Here is a 19,417-nt window from a genome sequence, read left to right as displayed (position 1 = left end):
AAACCCGGAGCTTGAGCTGCTGCAACTGACACTCTAGAGGTTGGAGCTGCCCTGCCATTCCTCTATCTATTAGATAATAAACCTTACTACTACTAATAGACCTTACTACTTTAAAATAAAGAAACACCAGCTACTCACTTCCCTTCCTGTGATGTCACTTAAATATAGCAAAGTTAACTGAATGTTTTACTTTTGCCACTACAGTGGACTGTATAACATCAAAAAATGCAGCATTGATGTAGTAGGAGTTGCTTTCCTGAGACTGGAATGAAATATGCTGTAATGTTTTTGTAACTGTTTACCTTTGTCACGTGCAGAAGAAGTCTGACGATACAAAAATTATAGACAAAATGTGAAGTGTTATAAAAACTGACTTTAGCTTTTAAAAAATGGATCTTTCTTTTAAAAAGTGAACAACATGCTAAAAATGGCTACTGAAGGAAAAGAACTTGGCCTTTGAATATTCAAACTGTCTGAGAGGGACAAAGAAAAAATCTGCAAAGCTAAGAGGAGTCAATTGTACCCATCCTACATCCATCCTAAAATATTCCAGAATTGAATGGGTTCTTTTGAAACAATGAAGGTGTAAACTAGCCACATCCTGGGCCATTGTGCGATCACCATAGAGGATGGTGTGTGACTTGGAGGGGAACTTGCAGATGATGGTGTTCCCATGCATCTGCTGCCCTTGTCTTTCTAGTTGGTAGAGGTTGCGGGTTTGGAAGGTGCTGTCAAAGGAGCCTTGGTGCATTGCTGCAGTGCATCTTGTAGATGGTACACACTGCTGCCACTGTGCGTCGGTGGTGGAGGGAGTGAATGTTTGTAGATGGGGTGCCAATCAAGCGGGCTGCTTTGTCCTGGATGGTGTCGAGCTTCTTGAGTGTTGTTGGAGCTGCACCCATCCAGGCAAGTAGAGAGTATTCCATCACACTCCTGACTTGTGCCTTGTAGATGGTGGACAGGCTTTGGGGAGTCAGGAGGTGAGTTAATCACCTGAGGATTCCTAGCCTCTGACCTGCTCTTGTAGTCACGGAATTTATATGGCTACTCCAGTTTAGTTTTCGGTCAATGGTAGCCCCGAGGATGTTGATAGTGGGGGATTCAGCGATGGTAATGCCGTTGAATGTCAAGGGGAGATGGTTAGATTCTCTCTTGTTGGAGATGGTCATTGCCTGGCACTTGTGTGGCGCGAATGTTACTTGCCACTTATCAGCCCAAGCCTGGATATTGTCCAGGTCTTGCTGCATTTCTACACAGACTGCTTCAGTATCTGAGGAGTCGCGAATGGTGCTGAACATTGTTCAATCATCAGCGAACATCCCCACTTCTGACCTTATGATTGAAGGAAGGTCATTGATGAAGCAGCTGAAGATGGTTGGGCCTAGGACACTACCCTGAGGTACTCCTGCAGCGATGTCCTGGAGATCAGATGATCGACCTCCAACAACCACAACCATCTTCCTTTGCGCTAGGTATGACTCCAGCCAGCGGAGGGTTTTCCCCCTGATTCCCATTGACCTCAGTTTTGCCAGGGCTCCTTGATGCCATACTCAGTCAAATGCTGTCTTGATGTCAAGGGCAGTCACTCTCACCTCATCTCTTGAGTTCAGCTCTTTTGTCCATGTTTGAACCAAGGCTGTAATGAGGTCAGGAGCTGAGTGGCCCTGGCGGAACCCAAACTGAGCATCACTGAGCAGGTTGTTGCTAAGCAAGTGCTGCTTGATGGCACTGTTGATGACACCTTCCATCACTTTACTGATGATTGAGAGTAGGCTAATGGTGCGGTAGTTGGCCAGGTTGGATTTGTCCTGCTTTTTGTGTACAGGACATACCTGGGCAATTTTCCACATTGCAGGGTAGATGCCAGTGTTGTAGCTGTACTGGAACAGCTTGGCTAGGGGCGCGGCAAGTTCTGGAGCACAGGTCTTCAGTACTATTGCCGGAATGTTGTCAGGCCCCATAGCTTTTGCAGTATCCAGTGCCCTCAGTCGTTTCTTGATATCACGTGGAGTGAATCGAATTGGCTGAAGTTTGGCATCTGTGATGCTGGGGACTTCAGGAGGAGGCCGAGATGGATCATCAACTCGGCACTTCTGGCTGAAGATTGTTGCAAATGCTTCAGCCTTATCTTTCGCACTGATGTGCTAGGCTCCCCCATCATTGAGGATGGGGATATTTGTGGAGCCACCTCCTCCAGCTAGTTGTTTAATTGTCCACCACCATTCACGGCTGGATGTGGCAGGACTGCAGAGCTTAGATCTGAACCGTTGGTTATGGGATCGCTTAGCTCTGTCTATCGCATGCTGCTTACGCAATTTGGCATGCAAGTAGTCCTGGGTTGTAGCTTCACCAGGTTGACACCTCATTTTGAGGTATGCCTGGTGCTGCTCCTGGCATGCCCTCCTGCACGCTTAATTGAACCAGGGTTGGTCTCCAGGCTTGATGGTAATGGTAGAGTGGGGGATATGCCAGGCCATGAAGTTACAGATTGTGATTGAGTACAATTCTGCTGCTGCTGATGGCCCACAGCGCCTCATGGATGCCCAGTTTTCCATTGCTAGATGCTTTGGGAATCTATCCCATTCAGCACGGTGATAGTGCCACACAACACGATGGACGGTATCCTCAATGTGAAGGCGGGACTTCGTCTCCACAAGGACTGTGCGGTGGTCACTCCTACCATTACTGTCATGGACAGATGCATCTGCGGCAGGCAGATTGGTGAGGACGAGGCCAAGTATGTTGTTCCCTCGTGTTGGTTCCCCCACCACCTGCCGTAGACCCAGTCTAGCAGCCATGCCCTTTAGGACTCGGCCGGCTCGGTCAGTAGTGGTGCTACCGAGCCACTCATGGTGAGGACATTGAAGTCCCCCACCCAGAGTACATTTTGTGCCTTTGCCATCCTCAGTGCTTCCTCCAAGTGCTGTTCAACATGGAGGTGTACTGAGTCATCAGCTGAGGGAGGGCGGTCGGTGGTAATCAGTAGGAGGTTACCTTGCCCATATTTGACCTGATGCCATGAGACTTCATGAGGTTCGGAGTCGATGTTGAGGACTCCCAGGGCAACTCCCTCCCTACTGTATACCACTGTGCCACCACCTCTGCTGGGTCTGTCCTGCCGGTGGGACAGGACGTACCCGGGGATGGTGATGGCAGTGTCTGGGACATTGTATGTTAGGTATGATTCCGTGAGTACGTCTATGTCAGGCTGTTGCTTGAATAGTCTGTGGGATAGCTCTCCCAACTTTGGCACAAGCCCCCAGATGTTAGTAAGGAGGACTTTGCAGGGTCGACAGGGCTGGGTTTGCCGTAGTCGTTTCCGATGCCTAGGTCGATGCCAGGTGGTCCGTCCGGTTTCATTCCTTTTTATTATTAACCTTATTTATTAACCACTTAGATGAGGGATCGAAAGCCACATATCCAAGTTTGCTGATGATACAAAGATAGATGGCATTGTAAGCAATGTGGATGGAAGCATTAAATTACAATGAGGTATTAATACATTAAGTGAATGGGCAAAACAGTGGCAAATTGATTTCAATGTAGGCAAATGTGAGGTCATCTTCTTTGGACCTAAAATGGATAGAATAGAAGAAGTTCTAAATGGTGAAAATCTAGAAATACTGGAGGTTCAAAGAGACTGGTGTCCAGGTACATAGATTTTGAAAATGTCGTAAACAGGTCCAGAAAATAATTAAAACGGCTAATGGAATGCAGGCCTTTATATCTACAGGACTAGAATACAAGGGGGTAGAAGTACTGCTTCAGCAATTCAAAACCCTAGTTAGCTGTAAGCAGCTCTGGGCACCACACCTTCTAAAGGATATATTAGCCTTGGAGGGAGTGCTGTGTGGATTTACTAGAATGATACCTGAATTTCAATGGCTAAATTGCAAGGTGAGATTACCCAAACTAGGGTTGTATTGCCTGGAACTTAGTTGTTTAAGAGGTGATTTAATTAAAGTTTTCAAGATTTGTTATGAGTCTAGAACTAGGGGGCATAGTCTAACAATTAGAACCAAACCTTTCAGGAATGAAATTAGGAAGTGGTAGAAGTTCAAAACTCTCTTCCAAAAGCAACAATTGACGCCAGGTTAATTGTCAATTTTAAAACTGAGATTGATAGATTTTTGTAAAACAAAGGTATTAAGGATGTTACGAGAGTGCTTCCATTTTTTTATATTTTATTTTTTGAGGACTTATATTTAAATTGTGGAGATGGATTCATTGGAAGGCTGAAGATTTTATAAATGCTGGACTTTGCTTTGCTGTTGACAGTTCATGGAAAGGACACTGAGATGTTGTTTGAAAACAACCTTTGCTGGAAATTAGATTAGATTAGATTAGAGATACAGCACTGAAACAGGCCCTTCGGCCCACCGAGTCTGTGCCGACCATCAACCACCCATTTATACTAATCCTACACTAATCCCATATTCCTACCAAACATCCCCACCTGACCCTATATTTCCCTACCACCTACCTATACTAGTGACAATTTATAATGGCCAATTTACCTACCAACCTGCAAGTCTTTGGCTTGTGGGAGGAAACCGGAGCACCCGGAGAAAACCCACGCAGACACAGGGAGAACTTGCAAACTCCACACAGGCAGTACCCAGAATCGAACCCGGGTCCCTGCAACTGTGAGGCTGCAGTGCTAACCACTGCGCCACTGTGCCGCCCAAATTATGTGCTTAAGCTCAATAAACAACAGAAACCTTGGTGACCTGGGAAAGATGTTTACAGAGAAGCCATATGTCAATGTTTATGGTGATCAGCGGGTTGACTTTCTGTTTGGGCTTCTGAGATATTGTTTTAGTTCATTTGGGGTGTGAACTGTTTTGAAGACAGTTGGAGATCAACTTGCCAATGAAAAACCACTCAGCTCACCTCTTTCTCTACCTCTTTGAAGAAACCCTGCAAAGATCCAGTGTGGGAGAGCTAATATCCCTGCTGTTCACTCTCTCCTGAGAAGCTGGATAAACCTTCCAAATTAATTCTCAATGCTGCCTGAAAAGAACACTGAAGGAACGGTGATATAGTTCCAAGACAGGATGATGTGTGACTTGGAGGAGACCTTTAGAAAGATCCCAGTGACCAGTCTCCATATACCCAGACACCAGACCAAAAGGGACAACTAACTTCCTTCCATATCTTCTCTTTTTTCTTCAGGAATTAGCAAGGATTTGGCCAAAGTATTCTTTTTTTTGGTCTTTTTTTTTGTAACACATAGCTCTGCAGAGAGAATTTCTGTATTTTTTTCAGTGTGTGTGTGAATGTGTGTGTGGGGAATTTAAAAAGGGAACTTCCATATTTCAATCTGTGTGTTAATGCTTTGCTTCATTACTTGATAAGTCCTGTTTGATAAACTGATAATTTTGTTGTTTATTAAAGAAACCTGATTGGTGTATTTTATTCTGGGTTAGTGTATATGATTGACCGCATTGGTAACTGGGTAAACATTTAAATATATGTTGTGACCTGTGGAGAAGTGAGACCACCTTGTTCATAATAACGGATATGAGACAAAGTCGGGCATGTGGAGGTCACAGATCAACCATGATTTCATTGAATGGCCCAACAGGCTTGAGGGGTTAACTGGCCTCCTCACGTTCCTATGTTCACATCTTTAGTCAGTCAGAAACAAAACTTCCTTCTAATATTTCCAATGTCCTTCAAATCTTAGGTGAGTTTGGATGAAATGCAAAATGGCCACCATTGACTTCATAAACTTGTTGGGATCACAATGAAAATTCTCAAAATCTGTAAAACATTTTTCGAGAAATGCATGCATTCAGTGCTGTTGCCAGAATTATTTAATGTGATGGGCCTGATAATTACTGTAAACCAATAATGCTTTTATGCTGTACAATTTGCTTTCTTAATTCACTCGCCAAGCCTCCTTCAACAGCACCTTCCAACCTGCAACCTCTACCACCCAGAAAGCCAAGAGCAGCAGAAGTATGGGAACACCACCACCTGCACGTTCTCCTCCAAGTCACACATCATCCTGACTTGGAACTATATCGCCGTTCCTTCAGTGTCACTGGGTCAAAAACCTGAAACTCTTTTCCTAACAGGACTGTGGGTGTACCTACACCAGATAGACTGCAGCAGTTCAAGAAGGCGGCTCACCATCACCTTTGTGAGGGCAATTAGGGATGGGCAACAAATGCTGGCCTTGCCAGCGACACTCACATGCCATGAAAGAACAAAGAACAAAGAACAAAGAACAAAGATAATTACAGCACAGGAACAGGCCCTTCGGCCCTCCAAGCCTGCGCCGATCCAGATCCTCTCTCTAAACATGTCGCCTATTTTCTAAGGTTCTGTATCTCTTTTCTTCCTGCCCATTCATGTATCTGTCTAGATACATCTTAAAAGACTCCATCGTGCCCGCGTCTACCACCTCCGCTGGCAACGCGTTCCAGGTGCCCACCACCCTCTGCGTAAAGAACTTTCCACGCATATCCCCCCTAAACATTTCCCCTTTCACTTTGAACTCGTGTCCTCTAGTAATTGAAACCCCCACTCTGGGAAAAAGCCTCTTGCTGTCCACCCTGTCTATACCTCTCATGATTTTGTACACCTCAATCAGGTCCCCCCTCAACCTCCGTCTTTCTAATGAAAATAATCCTAATCTACTCAACCTCTCTTCATAGCTAGCGCCCTCCATACCAGGCAACATCCTGGTGAACCTCCTCTGCACCCTCTCCAAAGCATCCACATCCTTTTGATAATGTGGCGACCAGAACTGTACGCAGTATTCCAAATGTGGCCGAACCAAAGTCCTATACAACTGTAACATGACCTGCCAACTCTTGTACTCAATGCCCCGTCCGATGAAGGAAAGCATGCCGTATGCCTTCTTGACCACTCTATTTACCTGCGTTGCCACCTTCAGGGAACAGTGGACCTGAACACCCAAATCTCTCTGGACATCAATTTTCCCCAGGACTTTTCCATTTACTGTATAGTTCACTCTTGAATTGGATCTTCCAAAATGCATCACCTCGCATTTGCCCTGATTGAACTCCATCTGCCATTTCTCTGCCCAACTCTCTAATCTATCTATATTCTGCTGTATTCTCTGACAGTCCCCTTCACTATCTGCTACTCCACCAATCTTAGTGTTGTCTGCAAACTTGCTAATCAGTCCACCTATACTTTCCTCCAAATCATTAATGTATATCACAAACAACAGTGGTCCCAGCACGGATCCCTGTGGAACACCACTGGTCACACGTCTCCATTTTGAGAAACTCCCTTCTACTGCTACTCTCTGTCTCCTGTTGCCCAGCCAGTTCTTTATCCATCTAGCTAGTACACCTTGGACCCCAAGCGCCTTCACTTTCTCCATCAGCCTGCCATGGGGAACCTTATCAAACGCCTTACTGAAGTCCATGTATATGACATCGACAGCCCTTCCCTCATCAATCAACTTTGTCACTTCCTCAAAGAATTCTATTAAGTTGGTAAGACATGACCTTCCCTGCACAAAACCATGTTGCCTATCACTGATGAGCCCATTTTCTTCCAAATGGGAATAGATCCTATCCCTCAGTATCTTCTCCAGCAGCTTCCCTACCACTGACGTCAGGCTCACCGGTCTATAATTACCTGGATTATCCCTGCTACCCTTCTTAAATAAGGGGACAACATTAGCAATTCTCCAGTCCTCCGGGACCTCACCCGTGTTTAAGGATGCTGCAAAGATATCTGTTAAGGCCCCAGCTATTTCCTCTCTCGCTTCCCTCAGTAACCTGGGATAGATCCCATCCGGACCTGGGGACTTGTCCACCTTAATGCCTTTTAGAATACCCAACACTTCCTCCCTCCTTATGCCGACTTGACCTAGAGTAATCAAACATCTGTTCCTAACCTCAACATCCGTCATGTCCCTCTCCTCGGTGAATACCGATGCAAAGTACTCGTTTAGAATCTCACCCATTTTCTCTGAGTCCAAGCATAACATTCCTCCTTTGTCCTTTAGTGGGCCAATCCTTTCTCTAGTTACCCTCTTTCTCCTTATATATGAATAAAAGGCTTTGGGATTTTCCTTAACCCTGTTTGCTAAAGATATTTCATGACCCCTTTTAGCCCTCTTAATTCCTCGTTTCAGATTGGTCCTACATTCCCGATATTCTTTCAAAGCTTCGTCTTTCATCAGCTGCCTACACCTTATGTATGCTTCCTTTTTCCTCTTAGCTAGTCTCACAATTTCACCTGTCATCCATGGTTCCCTAATCTTGCCATTTCTATCCCTCATTTTCACAGGAACATGTCTCTCCTGAACGCTAATCAACCTCTCTTTAAAAGCCTCCCACATATCACATGTGGATTTACCTTCAAACAGCTGCTCCCAATCTACATTTCCCAGCTCCTGCCGAATTTTGGTATAGTTGGCCTTCCCCCAATTTAGCACTCTTCCTTTAGGACCACTCTCGTCTTTGTCCATGAGTATTTTAAAGCTTACGGAATTGTGATCACTATTCCCAAAGTAGTCCCCTACTGAAACTTCAACAACCTGGCCGGGCTCATTCCCCAACACCAGGTCCAGTATGGCCCCTTCCCGAGTTGGACTATTTACATACTGCTCTAGAAAACCTTCCTGGATGCTCCTTACAAATTCTGCTCCATCTGGACCTCTAACACTAAGCGAATCCCAGTCAATGTTGGGAAAATTAAAATCTCCTATCACCACCACCCTGTTGCTCCTACATCTTTCCATAATCTGTTTACATATTTGTACCTCTATCTCACGCTCGCTGTTGGGAGGCCTGTAGTACAGCCCCAACATTGTTACCGCACCCTTCCTATTTCTGAGTTCTGTCCATATTGCCTCACTGCTCGAGTCCTCCATAGTGCCCTCCTTCAGCACAGCTGTGATATCCTCTTTGACCAGTAATGCAACTCCTCCACCCCTTTTACCTCCCTCTCTATCCCGCCTGAAGCATCGATATCCTGGGATATTTAGTTGCCAATCATGCCCTTCCCTCAACCAAGTCTCAGTAATAGCAATAACATCATACTCCCAGGTACTAATCCAAGCCCTAAGTTCATCTGCCTTACCTACTACACTTCTTGCATTAAAACAAATGCACCTCAGACCACCAGTCCCTTTATATTCATCATCTGCTCCCTGCCTGTTCTTCCCCTTGGTCACACTGACTTCATTATCTAGTTCCTTACAGGCTTTTGTTACTACCTCCTTACTGTCAACTGACCTCAATTGGTTCCCATCCCCCTGCCACATTAGTTTAAACCCTCCCCAACAGCGTTAGCAAAAGCACCTCCAAGGACATTGGTTCCAGAAAGAATAAACAAAAACATTGTTACCATCAGTCACCAATATTTCTTACTACTACAATAATTAAATCAAAGTGCACTCTCAAGACTCTGTAATTGTATGCTGGGTTTATCCACTGTCCAAGAGGGCATAGTATGAACATTTCATATACTCATGAAATCCAACTGACAATATGGCATCCTTTTTATTGTAACTTACTATCTGTCCAAAAGAAATTAACTAGTCACTTAGCTACATACACAGGTTGGAGTGCTAGCCACATTGAATATTAATCATAATTTCTGTAAACTGTTAGGTGGCCGTGAAAGTCATTGATAAGAAGAAAGCCAAGAAAGACTCCTATGTAACAAAGAACCTGCGACGAGAAGGGCAGATTCACCAAATGATCAGGCATCCGAATATTACACAGCTTTTGGACATATTAGAAACAGAGAACAGCTACTACTTGGTAATGGAGCTGTGCGTAGGAGGCAACTTGATGCACAAAATATATGACAGAAAAATATTGGAAGAAGCAGAGGTACGCCGGTACATCAGGCAGCTCAGTCTAGCAGTGGAGCATTTACACCGGGCTGGTGTGGTCCACAGGTAGGGATATGTGTGTGTGTGTGAACTATTATTTTAACAGTTCAATGTTCTTTTGTTTGCTCTCAACAACTAATTATGACCTTGTAAAACAGTCCAATGAGATGGCATCATTATAGAGCATTGCAACTATCACAATGCCTACCATGAATTTGCATTTGCCTAATGGTTCTGTACTTAACATAAAAAAGCCAAGCCAATTCTTGAAAAGATATCAGCACAATTACCTTGAAACTGCAGGTGAGAAGATGGAAGGGCTTTTGAGTCTATTTTCCGTCATCAATGTTACTGTTGTTTTAAGAAAGTAGAATATAAATGGAGGTGTGATAAATGACATTTTAAATGCATAACATGATAAACATCTTTACCCAAAGAGTCATCATATTTGGAATAATTTGCCAAACAAGGAAATGGAAGCAAAAATATTCAGGTTATTCAAAATACATGCTGATGGTGCATTGCTGATGTTGTGATGGGAAAGTTAATTTATGAGAGGGACGAGCGTCAGTGGACTGAATGGCTTTTTCTTCCGACATGTTTACTTCAATGATTTAGTAAATAATTATGCAATATCGTGCTAAAATAACTTGGCAAAAGTCAAAACATGTATCTTTACTTTGTGTATATTTGAACAATTTTATCTTTTGAATGTATGATTTACATTTAAGACTTCTCAATTTAAAACAATTTATAATTCCACATTTGTTCATGATTTTTATGATACGATTAATCAAATTTATTCTATCGAGCATTCAATGTTTGCCATTTCCAAGAGATGTGAAATTATGTGATGTTTTTAGAAATGTGCTTATTGCCTGTCACATATTTCAAGAAGGATTTACCATTAAATCTACAAAGATATAAATGATCTTTATTTGATTTCTCTGAAGCATTTTATGGCATTTCTTTTAGAAATCTGTTCATAGCCTAGGAAAATGTTATATATATTGCATTTTGGTCTCCTTACCTAAGGTAGGATATATTTGTCTTAGAGGGAGTGCAACAAAGGTTCACTAGATTAATTTTTGAGATGAGGGAATTGTCTTGTGAGAAGAGATTGAGTAGACTGGGCTGATAGTCTCTGGAATTTAGAAGAATGAGAGGGAATCTCATTGAAACATATAAATCTCTTGAGGGGAGTCTGGAGCTAGGGATCACAGTTTCAAAATAAGGGGTTGTCCACTTAGGACTGAAATGAGAGAAACTTTTTCATGCAAAGGGTTGTGAATCTTCTGAATTCTCTATCCCACAGGGTTGTGGATGCTAAGTCATTGAGTATATTCAAGGCTGAGAGCGATAGATTTTTGAATACTAAAAGAATCAAGGGATATAGGGATAATGCAGAAAGGTGGAGTTGAAGTAGATCAGCCATGACATATTGGGCTGGATTTTACATTGGGCGGACGGGAGCTGGACACCGATGTAAAAGTCGGTGGCAAATCCGCTTTCGCCTAGCCCGGGGATCTGTCCCACATTTTACGGGTCCCCAGGCTTTAATTGTTCAGAGGCAGGACTTCCACCCGCTTGAAGGAGGAAATCCCACCTCACTGAGCTGCCAATCATTGGGCCGGCAGCTCTTAGTCCCAGCAGCGCCACGGGAGCGGTGGCCACTGCATGGACTGCAGCCCAACCGAGAACATGGAGCCAGGACTGTAGGTAAGTTTGGGTTGCCTCTCCGGGGTAATCGGTCAGGCCCCGGCGAGGCGAGGGTGATCGGATAGAGGGAGGGGGGCGTCTTGGGTCGTGGGGTTGGTTGGGGAAGCGGCGACGGCCCTCAATCGGGCACCCCATGCCCGATTATCAGGGCCCCCGCCCCGGGGTCGCGGAGAGGCCAACAACTCTCACTTTCCCAGCTGCAGGATGCCCGCTTGCCACGGGTAAAATCTGGGTGGAGGTGGGCGAAGGCCTTAAGTGGCCACTTAATGGCCTTGATTGGCCTGGGGCGGGCGGCCCATTTTTCACCCCCCCCCCCCTTTCCCTTGGTATAGTGCGGCGGAAGTGGGAGCGGGTTGGGAAGGCCTCCTGGAGCCTCCCACTCAATTTTACGTCACCCTCCCTGGCACCATCTGGCACGCTGGGTTGGCGTAAAATTCCAGCCATTAAATGGGAAAGCAGGCGCAAGGGGCCGAATGTCCTACTCCTGTTCCAATTTCTTATCTTCTGATGCTCCAGCATTTTGGTCCATCTGACAGGTTCTGAAAGCTAATACTTTCAATGTAATAATAAATCTATTAATCACCATTTCAAAATTTTAACTATAAAATTGTAATCCAGTAATGGAAAATACAGTCTCGCTGGCTGGACCCAAAAACTAATACTTCTCAATTGTTCACTCCCTGAAATATCTATCAAATTCTCTCTTTAATCTGTCCACGCTTAATTGGCCTCCACTGCAGCTCATTGCACATGTTCATAACTCTGGATGTAAAGAAGTTAGGTTTAAATTGTCTGTACATCTTTCCTTTTCAGAGCTTGAGCACATTTCCCCTGCTTCTAAGTTTGTGGTAATTTCAGTCATGTTATGGAACCTAATCAATTCTTATTATTGAAATTATAAAGCAGATATTATGAAAAATAGCTTCGCTTCTCTTTTTTTCTTTACTGAAGATCATGACATATTCTGACTGCCAGGAGTGCTCCAGTATCTCACCCACTGGTCATTCTTTATGTGTGCCTTATTACGACCAGGTGCGAAAGATGTCCAGGGGTCTTTCTTAGCCTTCCCCTGGTCTTACTGTAACGGTTTAATTTTTAAACACACTGTGTTTTGAGCTCCCCCTTGGTGAATCCTTGTTCACTGCTTCCCAATTATAAGGCAAATAAATGAGCACAAACAGGTTTTCTTAGGTTTAAAGAAGAAAAGTGAAACTTAAGAATAAACTTCTAATTCGGTTAACGCTTACGGATACACACCGTGCCACATGCTAGCTTGCATATGCGATACGCACATGCAAATAGAGACAGAAAAGAGCAGAAGAAAAAAATAAAGTAGAGAGGTTTGAGGCAATCTCTGAAGACGGGTTTTTGTTACTGTGCTTTGGGTTCGCTGTAGTCCTTGCTTGTAGGTAGATCTTGCTTTTTGTTGGGGCCCAGTATACTTCTTAAACCTTGTTTACTGTAGGAGACTTTTCTCTCTTGGAGTTCATATGTCTTCAATGGTGAGAGCAGACAGGAATGAGGTCTTTTCCAGTCCGGGAGCAACCAGCTTTCTGTCCTCAAACACTGTTTCTCCAATTTAAAACTCCCCTAGTTGGCCAACAGGTGGTCACATGACTGCCTGGTTTGACCAGGTCGCCTCTGTGTATTGGAAGAATCTTCGCAGTCAACCCTGGAATGCTAGCTTCTCCACTTTCAATGTCTGGTAATCAAAAGTCCATTGTGGATTAAATTGGAGCAGGGAATGACGCCTTTGTTCTTTCCAAGTGCTGTCTGTTACGATGCAAATGTCTTTCCAGTTAAGGTTCTGGTGTTTTTTTTTAAAGCAAGTTCTTCCTTTACTCCAGTAACAGTTTAAAAATCAATGTTCATGTGGCAAAATTAATGTGCCTCATTCTTGGCAGGTGAGGGCCTGCATGACAATGTATAGACAATCAATGATGGTAGATGATTCAACTTTGGGGAAGGGAGTTTAGGGCACAACAGATATAACTATGAGGTGCAGTAGGGAGGAGATATTTTGATAAGTAGCTGGATCTCCTAAGGCTAACTCAGCAACAGATAAAGGGGGAGAAGTATATTTGCAATAAGGTTCAGAACTTTGGGAACCTAAACATGCTTTTTGACCTTAAACTAAGTGGAATTACAGCCAAGCTGGATCCTGTGCTCATTCAATATCCATATTGATGCACTTTTCAGCAGGAGCCACTGAATTGCAACCAGGAGTGAGCAACTTGGTTGCTCCCTTCCCCAACTCTTTTTCCGGTACACTGATGATTGTATCAATGCCATTTCCTGCTCTCGCCCCAAACTGGAAAACTTCATCAACTTTGCTTTCAATTTCCACCCTTCTCTCACCTTTACATGGTCCATCTCTGACACTTCCCTTCCTCTACTTCTCTGTCTCCATCTCTGGGGATAGACTGTCCACTAATATTCATGATAAACTCACTGACTCCCACAGCTACCTCGAATATACTTCCTCACACCCTCTCTTCACATGGAGGCAATTTATAGTGCCTATACTAGCTTAGATTAACTTGCTCAGCATATACATAAGATTAGAAAAATCAGAAATTTGGACAATTGAAGCTTGTCCTCTACAATGAACATGCAGAAAAATTGCATATCATTATTACACAAACCATCATCATACTGAAGAATAAATACAACCTACCAAGTGGCTATTTTTATTGTGCCTTTTACACAGATTGTTTCACTTTGGCCAGTGAGAATCCATAACACTGTTCATATGTTTCTGTGTAGCTGATACTCACATATGGGATAAAATAATGTCAAGCTATTTCCTAGAATCCATTTCATCATAGGAATTGAAATGACTTCATTTTAATTTATTCCTGGATTACAATCAGAGCCTGCAAGTGACATTTATTGCAGCTACAAATGATACATACCTGCATTGATCTGAAGCTATGGTGCTGCCAAACCAGAGAGTTTGCAGCACGCCTACAAGAGGGAATTCCTCTGTGTACCAATTAGTTAATGTATTTGCATCAATTCCTGTGTGCACTTTTTATCTCAGCATTGATTAGCTTCTTAGTTAAATAGCACACACACAAATTTGAAGCAAACACATTAACCAGTATGCTAAAACTGGCATTTTATGGGAATTTTAACCCTAGGTCTGCTGCAAACTCTCTTCACACAGTACACTGAGCCATTGGAAGTGCGTCAGTGATGATTTATAAAGTGTTGCCATAAAATAGTACTTCAGGGGAAGCGAATGAAGATATTTTTCATTTCTTTGTAACCAGCAGTGCCGAACTTACCAAAAACAAGTCTGACAAGTCCCTAGAGGAACATTGCACATTTACCAGGCAATAAACACCCCACCAGTGTTCAACAGCTTAATTCACATTTTGTAAAAGTACTGACCTTGAGTAATTACATATTTTTGGAATAACCATCACGCTGACACTAACTCTCACTCCCAGAAGTATGATAATTTTTTCCCCCCAAAATTTCTTACTCTCAGTTCAAAATGATTGCTATTTTTCACATTAACAGACTTTCTGAATGAATTCTTGAGTTTCAATTTTTTTGCAGAGATTTGAAGATTGAAAACCTTTTACTGGATGAAAAGAACAATATAAAATTAATAGGTATGCTCAGTCAGCAAATGTTCAGAGCTGGGAGGGGATATATCCTTTGCAATGTTTTTGTGTAGTTGGTACACACAAAGGGAAAGTTGGAAGGGAATACTTTGCAGTGAAATTAGAAAGATTGGGAGGAGATAAATCAAAATTTGAATATTATTCTGGGAGAGAGAGGAGGCAGAAGTTGAAATTAGAAAGCGACAATTGGGAGGAGTTGAGAAGGAAAACCACAAATACTGGAAATATGAAATGAAATCAGAAAATGCGAGAAAGGTAGGGCAGGCCAATCAGTATTTGATGAAGAAAAGTTACTTTAATGTTTTGGGTGGGACAATTGTCTTGAGAAGAGGTTCACACCCAAAATGTTGACCTGCCTTTTCTCTTTCAGATTCTGATCAACTTGCTGTGTATTTCAGTATTTTCTGCTTTTCTTAATTTGAGTTGTTAAAGAGTAAACTGTGAAATAAGAAATCGGTTCAGGGAGAGTGACCAGAATTCTGAGATTAGTGAATGTTGAATGGAACACTAACAATGAAAGGTGAACCTTTGGTTATGGATATAATTTTTATTGACATAGCAATATTCACTGCACTTCAAATGCCATTCATTCTGGGAAGTGAGATGTTATGATGTTAAGAAGTTATATAAATGCATGTGTTATAGTTAATTCTGAAAGAGAAATTTTAAGAAACAGTAATGTTAAATTTTAGCAATACAGTCTACTGCTGCTAATTCAAAGTGCTTAATTTGGATAATTACATTTTAATTAAATTGCTTTTTTCAAATTATTGCATAATTCAAGTTTCCACAGGGCAATAATGACTTCAAGTAAACACAATTAGATTACAGGTCGAAACAGAAACATGGAAATTTACTACTTTTAATTTTATTAGGAAGTTTATCGTGCTGGATGTTGAATGTTTAATGTGAGAGGGTGTCAACTGACAAGACTGAGAAAATGAAATATTTTGCATTTGATCTGTGCATTTGTGAAAGATTGTTTAAATGTTATTTAGGAAAGGAAAATTCTTCCAGCATAATCATAGTACTGTGAGACTGAAAACAAATCTACAAGCCCACCTTCATCTTGCTATTCCTTCCCTTGGATTCACTAGATTTCGGATTGAGTAACTGTGCTGGTATTTTGGGTTATTCTGATCCTTTCAGCACTCAGTGTGGGAGTCCAGCCTACGCAGCTCCAGAACTTTTAGCACGCAAGAAATATGGTCCCAAAGTGGATATATGGTCAATGTAAGTGCTTTATCATTGATGAAACTGGGTTTTAAGAATACTCATTCAGTGAAAAAGAACATCTCCAGCTTTATTGTCTTATCTTACTATTTTAAAATACTGTATCTTTATGTTAATCGAGGTTTGAATTTTTATTTTGCATTAGGGATTTTTTTTCCAGACAAGTTATGTTTGAAGTTATTTTCCTGACACATTATATTTCCCAAATCATGTTTTCCACAGGGGATACCGTTAACATTTGCATGGTTTTTCTAATGATCTAAATCTTTCCCTTAGAAACTCTAAACCAACTTCATGGTCCAAAGATGGGGGATTTTTTATTTTGAGCTAATGTCAGAATAAATAACTCCTGGGTTCTGTTAATGTTCCCGGAATTTGTAGTTCAGCTGCAGATTTGCAACAACTGTGAGTTTGCAGCAAATATGGGGGAAGATGACAGTGGGGAGTGGGGGGCAGGGGCTGATGGCACATCTGCTAATGATTTAATTTTGCTTTTTAGTGGTGTGAATACTTATGCAATGTTGACTGGCACTTTACCTTTTACGGTGGAACCATTCAGCCTGAGAGCTTTGCATCAGAAAATGGTGAATAAAGACCTTAATCCACTACCTGTCCATCTCTCATCAGGTAATAACTGATCAAGGATTTTATTGTGTAATAGCAGATCCATGCAGCTGTTTGATGCTTGTTACTAAGGGACCAGTTGCCTCAACACTTTTAAAGGGAAACCTCAACTAGAAATCAGCTTGCAAACTTTAGTTTCTATGCGTTCACTGTATTAGTTTACTATGCATTCTTGATCTCAGTGTATGCTTGAAAATTGGCTGCATTTGCTTTCACATGATTTGTCAAGATAGTGTATGTATTTTTCAGACTTCAAATGTACTTCTTTCAAGTGCAGTTTTTAATGCAGATGATTCTGTGAATGATTTCTCCAGGTAGAGATGGTGAGCAGTCAACCTGATGGCAGGCCCCTGTCAATGGTGCTCTTCCACTGACCTGGAGAGAAGACAGTAGGCTGGGTTAGAAGTGCTTAATACAAATCTAACAAAAATAAAAGTATCCTTTGGAGTAATGATGACACATATGTATTTTACTTTTTCTGCAACAATTTTCTCCCATCCTCTTCTCTCCTTTCTGGAAGGCATTGCTGGGACATGATCTTTCAGACACCAGTTATCTGCTCCAGTGACCGTTCGGTTTTGTCCTCACACAGACATACGCTCAGAAGGGGGTCACTGGATAGTGACCATGAGCAGGTACCCTGACTGATTTTCTTCTTCCTAATGCAGCGGGGTGGGGCTGAGGCCAATTTTCAAACTCCCACTTATTACCTGAATAAGGTCAGGTAAAAGCATAGACTGGAGATGTACTAGTGACTTTCCTGGTCTGAGTGGCTCAATTAGTCACCAAATATACTCGTTGAAACATTAGGGGAGCTAATGTTGTATTTTTCTCGGAAGTAGCCTAACTCACTTATTGATTAAACTATGCATTTCATTTGGTTCTGGGATATGGGCATTACTGACAAGGCCAGCATTTATTGACGATCCCTAATAACCCTTGGGACGATGTTCAATGGCACAGCATTTGAGATTAATCATGGGCTAACCATAGTAGCAATTATTGTGGCAATTAGGCAACAGGATGATGTGAATCAGTAGAAAAACTTGTGAAGAACAGGTAAGCTGCCCCTCTTTTGTTGCCAGCTTAGAACATATTTTCTGAGGAAGATAAATATAGCGGGTCAGAAGTTGAAACTCATTTCCTTAAATTCAGTAATTTTAGCACACGGAACTCTCATATCAAGTACCGAACAATTCAGAATAATTTAGTAACATTTTAGGGCAACATAAGAGCACGTTTCCAATATAGATTGAATCCAGTCACAAGTAAACACAGAAAAGAAATACAACCCAGACAAATACCAGGGCCAATGTGGTTTTGCATGTTGCAGCGGATCTCGTTCTCTAACACTGTTCATTTCTACTCTGTGCATCTTTTAATGAAGGATAGTCACGAACATTTCAATGAGGTCCACAATCTAAGCAGTAATTTGCTTGAGAGTGACTTTCACAGACCGATTATAAACCAACTGTACATACCCATTTTACTCCAGCTTTTTAAACACATTTGAGCCTGATTTCCTCTCTGTTTAGGTGGATGGGCTTTGAATGGGTTAAAATTGGGCCCAAATTTCCTTTTCCTGCCCCTTCCTATAATTGTAGCTGCAGTAACATGGCCATAACTTTTTTTTTTATTTCCAAAATATACTTTATTCATAAAAATCTGTAAAAATTACATTGCCAAACAGTTTCCAAACAGCACCAAAAAATACAAACATTGCAAGCGAGATCAGTTTCCTTCAATACTGTCATGAGTTTCTTCCCAACCCTTCCGTTTCACAATTGTCATGTCAATTACAGTTTTACATTTACAGCAATTCAGAATATTAACGATACAGTTCGAGGGGTTTCCCATGGATCCAGCCCCTCAGTCTAGCTTGGTGGGGGAACCTTACACTGTGGTCTTTCCCCATTGAGCCTTTGCTGCGGCTGCCCCAAGCTTTAGTGCGTCCCTCAGCACGTAGTCCTGGACCTTGGAATGTGCCAGTCTGCAACATTCGGTGGTGGACAACTCTTTGCGCTGGAAGACCAGCAAGTTTCGGGCAGACCAAAGGGCGTCTTTCACCGAATTGATAGTCCTCCAGCAGCAGTTGATGTTTGTCTCGGTGTGCGTCCCTGGGAACAGCCCGTAGAGCACAGACTCCTGTGTTACAGAGCTGCTTGGGATGAACCTTGACAAAAACCACTGCATCTCTTTCCACACCTGCTTTGCAAAGGCACATTCCAGGAGGAGGTGGGCGACCGTCTCTTCCCCACCACAGCCAACGCGGGGGCACTGTGCGGAGGGGGCGAGACTTCGGGTGTGCATGAAGGATCTGACGGGGAGGGCCCTTCTCACCACCAGCCAAGCTACGTCTTGGTGCTTGTTT

General features: G+C 42.6%; 1 protein-coding gene across 1 annotated transcript in view; it reads left to right on the top strand.

The window, feature by feature from the left end:
• Positions 1 to 19,417, top strand: part of hunk (hormonally up-regulated Neu-associated kinase) — an 84,974-nt gene that overhangs the window by 20,628 nt on the left and 44,929 nt on the right. The window contains exons 2-5 of the mRNA XM_068040017.1: positions 9,609 to 9,901; positions 15,122 to 15,177; positions 16,287 to 16,422; positions 16,922 to 17,049. Coding sequence (XP_067896118.1) covers positions 9,609 to 9,901; positions 15,122 to 15,177; positions 16,287 to 16,422; positions 16,922 to 17,049 — 613 coding nt within the window. The remainder of the gene's footprint in view (positions 1 to 9,608; positions 9,902 to 15,121; positions 15,178 to 16,286; positions 16,423 to 16,921; positions 17,050 to 19,417) is intronic.

This window comes from Heterodontus francisci, chromosome 10 (assembly GCF_036365525.1).
Source record: "Heterodontus francisci isolate sHetFra1 chromosome 10, sHetFra1.hap1, whole genome shotgun sequence".
Taxonomy (NCBI): Eukaryota; Metazoa; Chordata; class Chondrichthyes; order Heterodontiformes; family Heterodontidae; genus Heterodontus; species Heterodontus francisci.
This window is presented reverse-complemented; position numbering and strand designations above follow the sequence as displayed.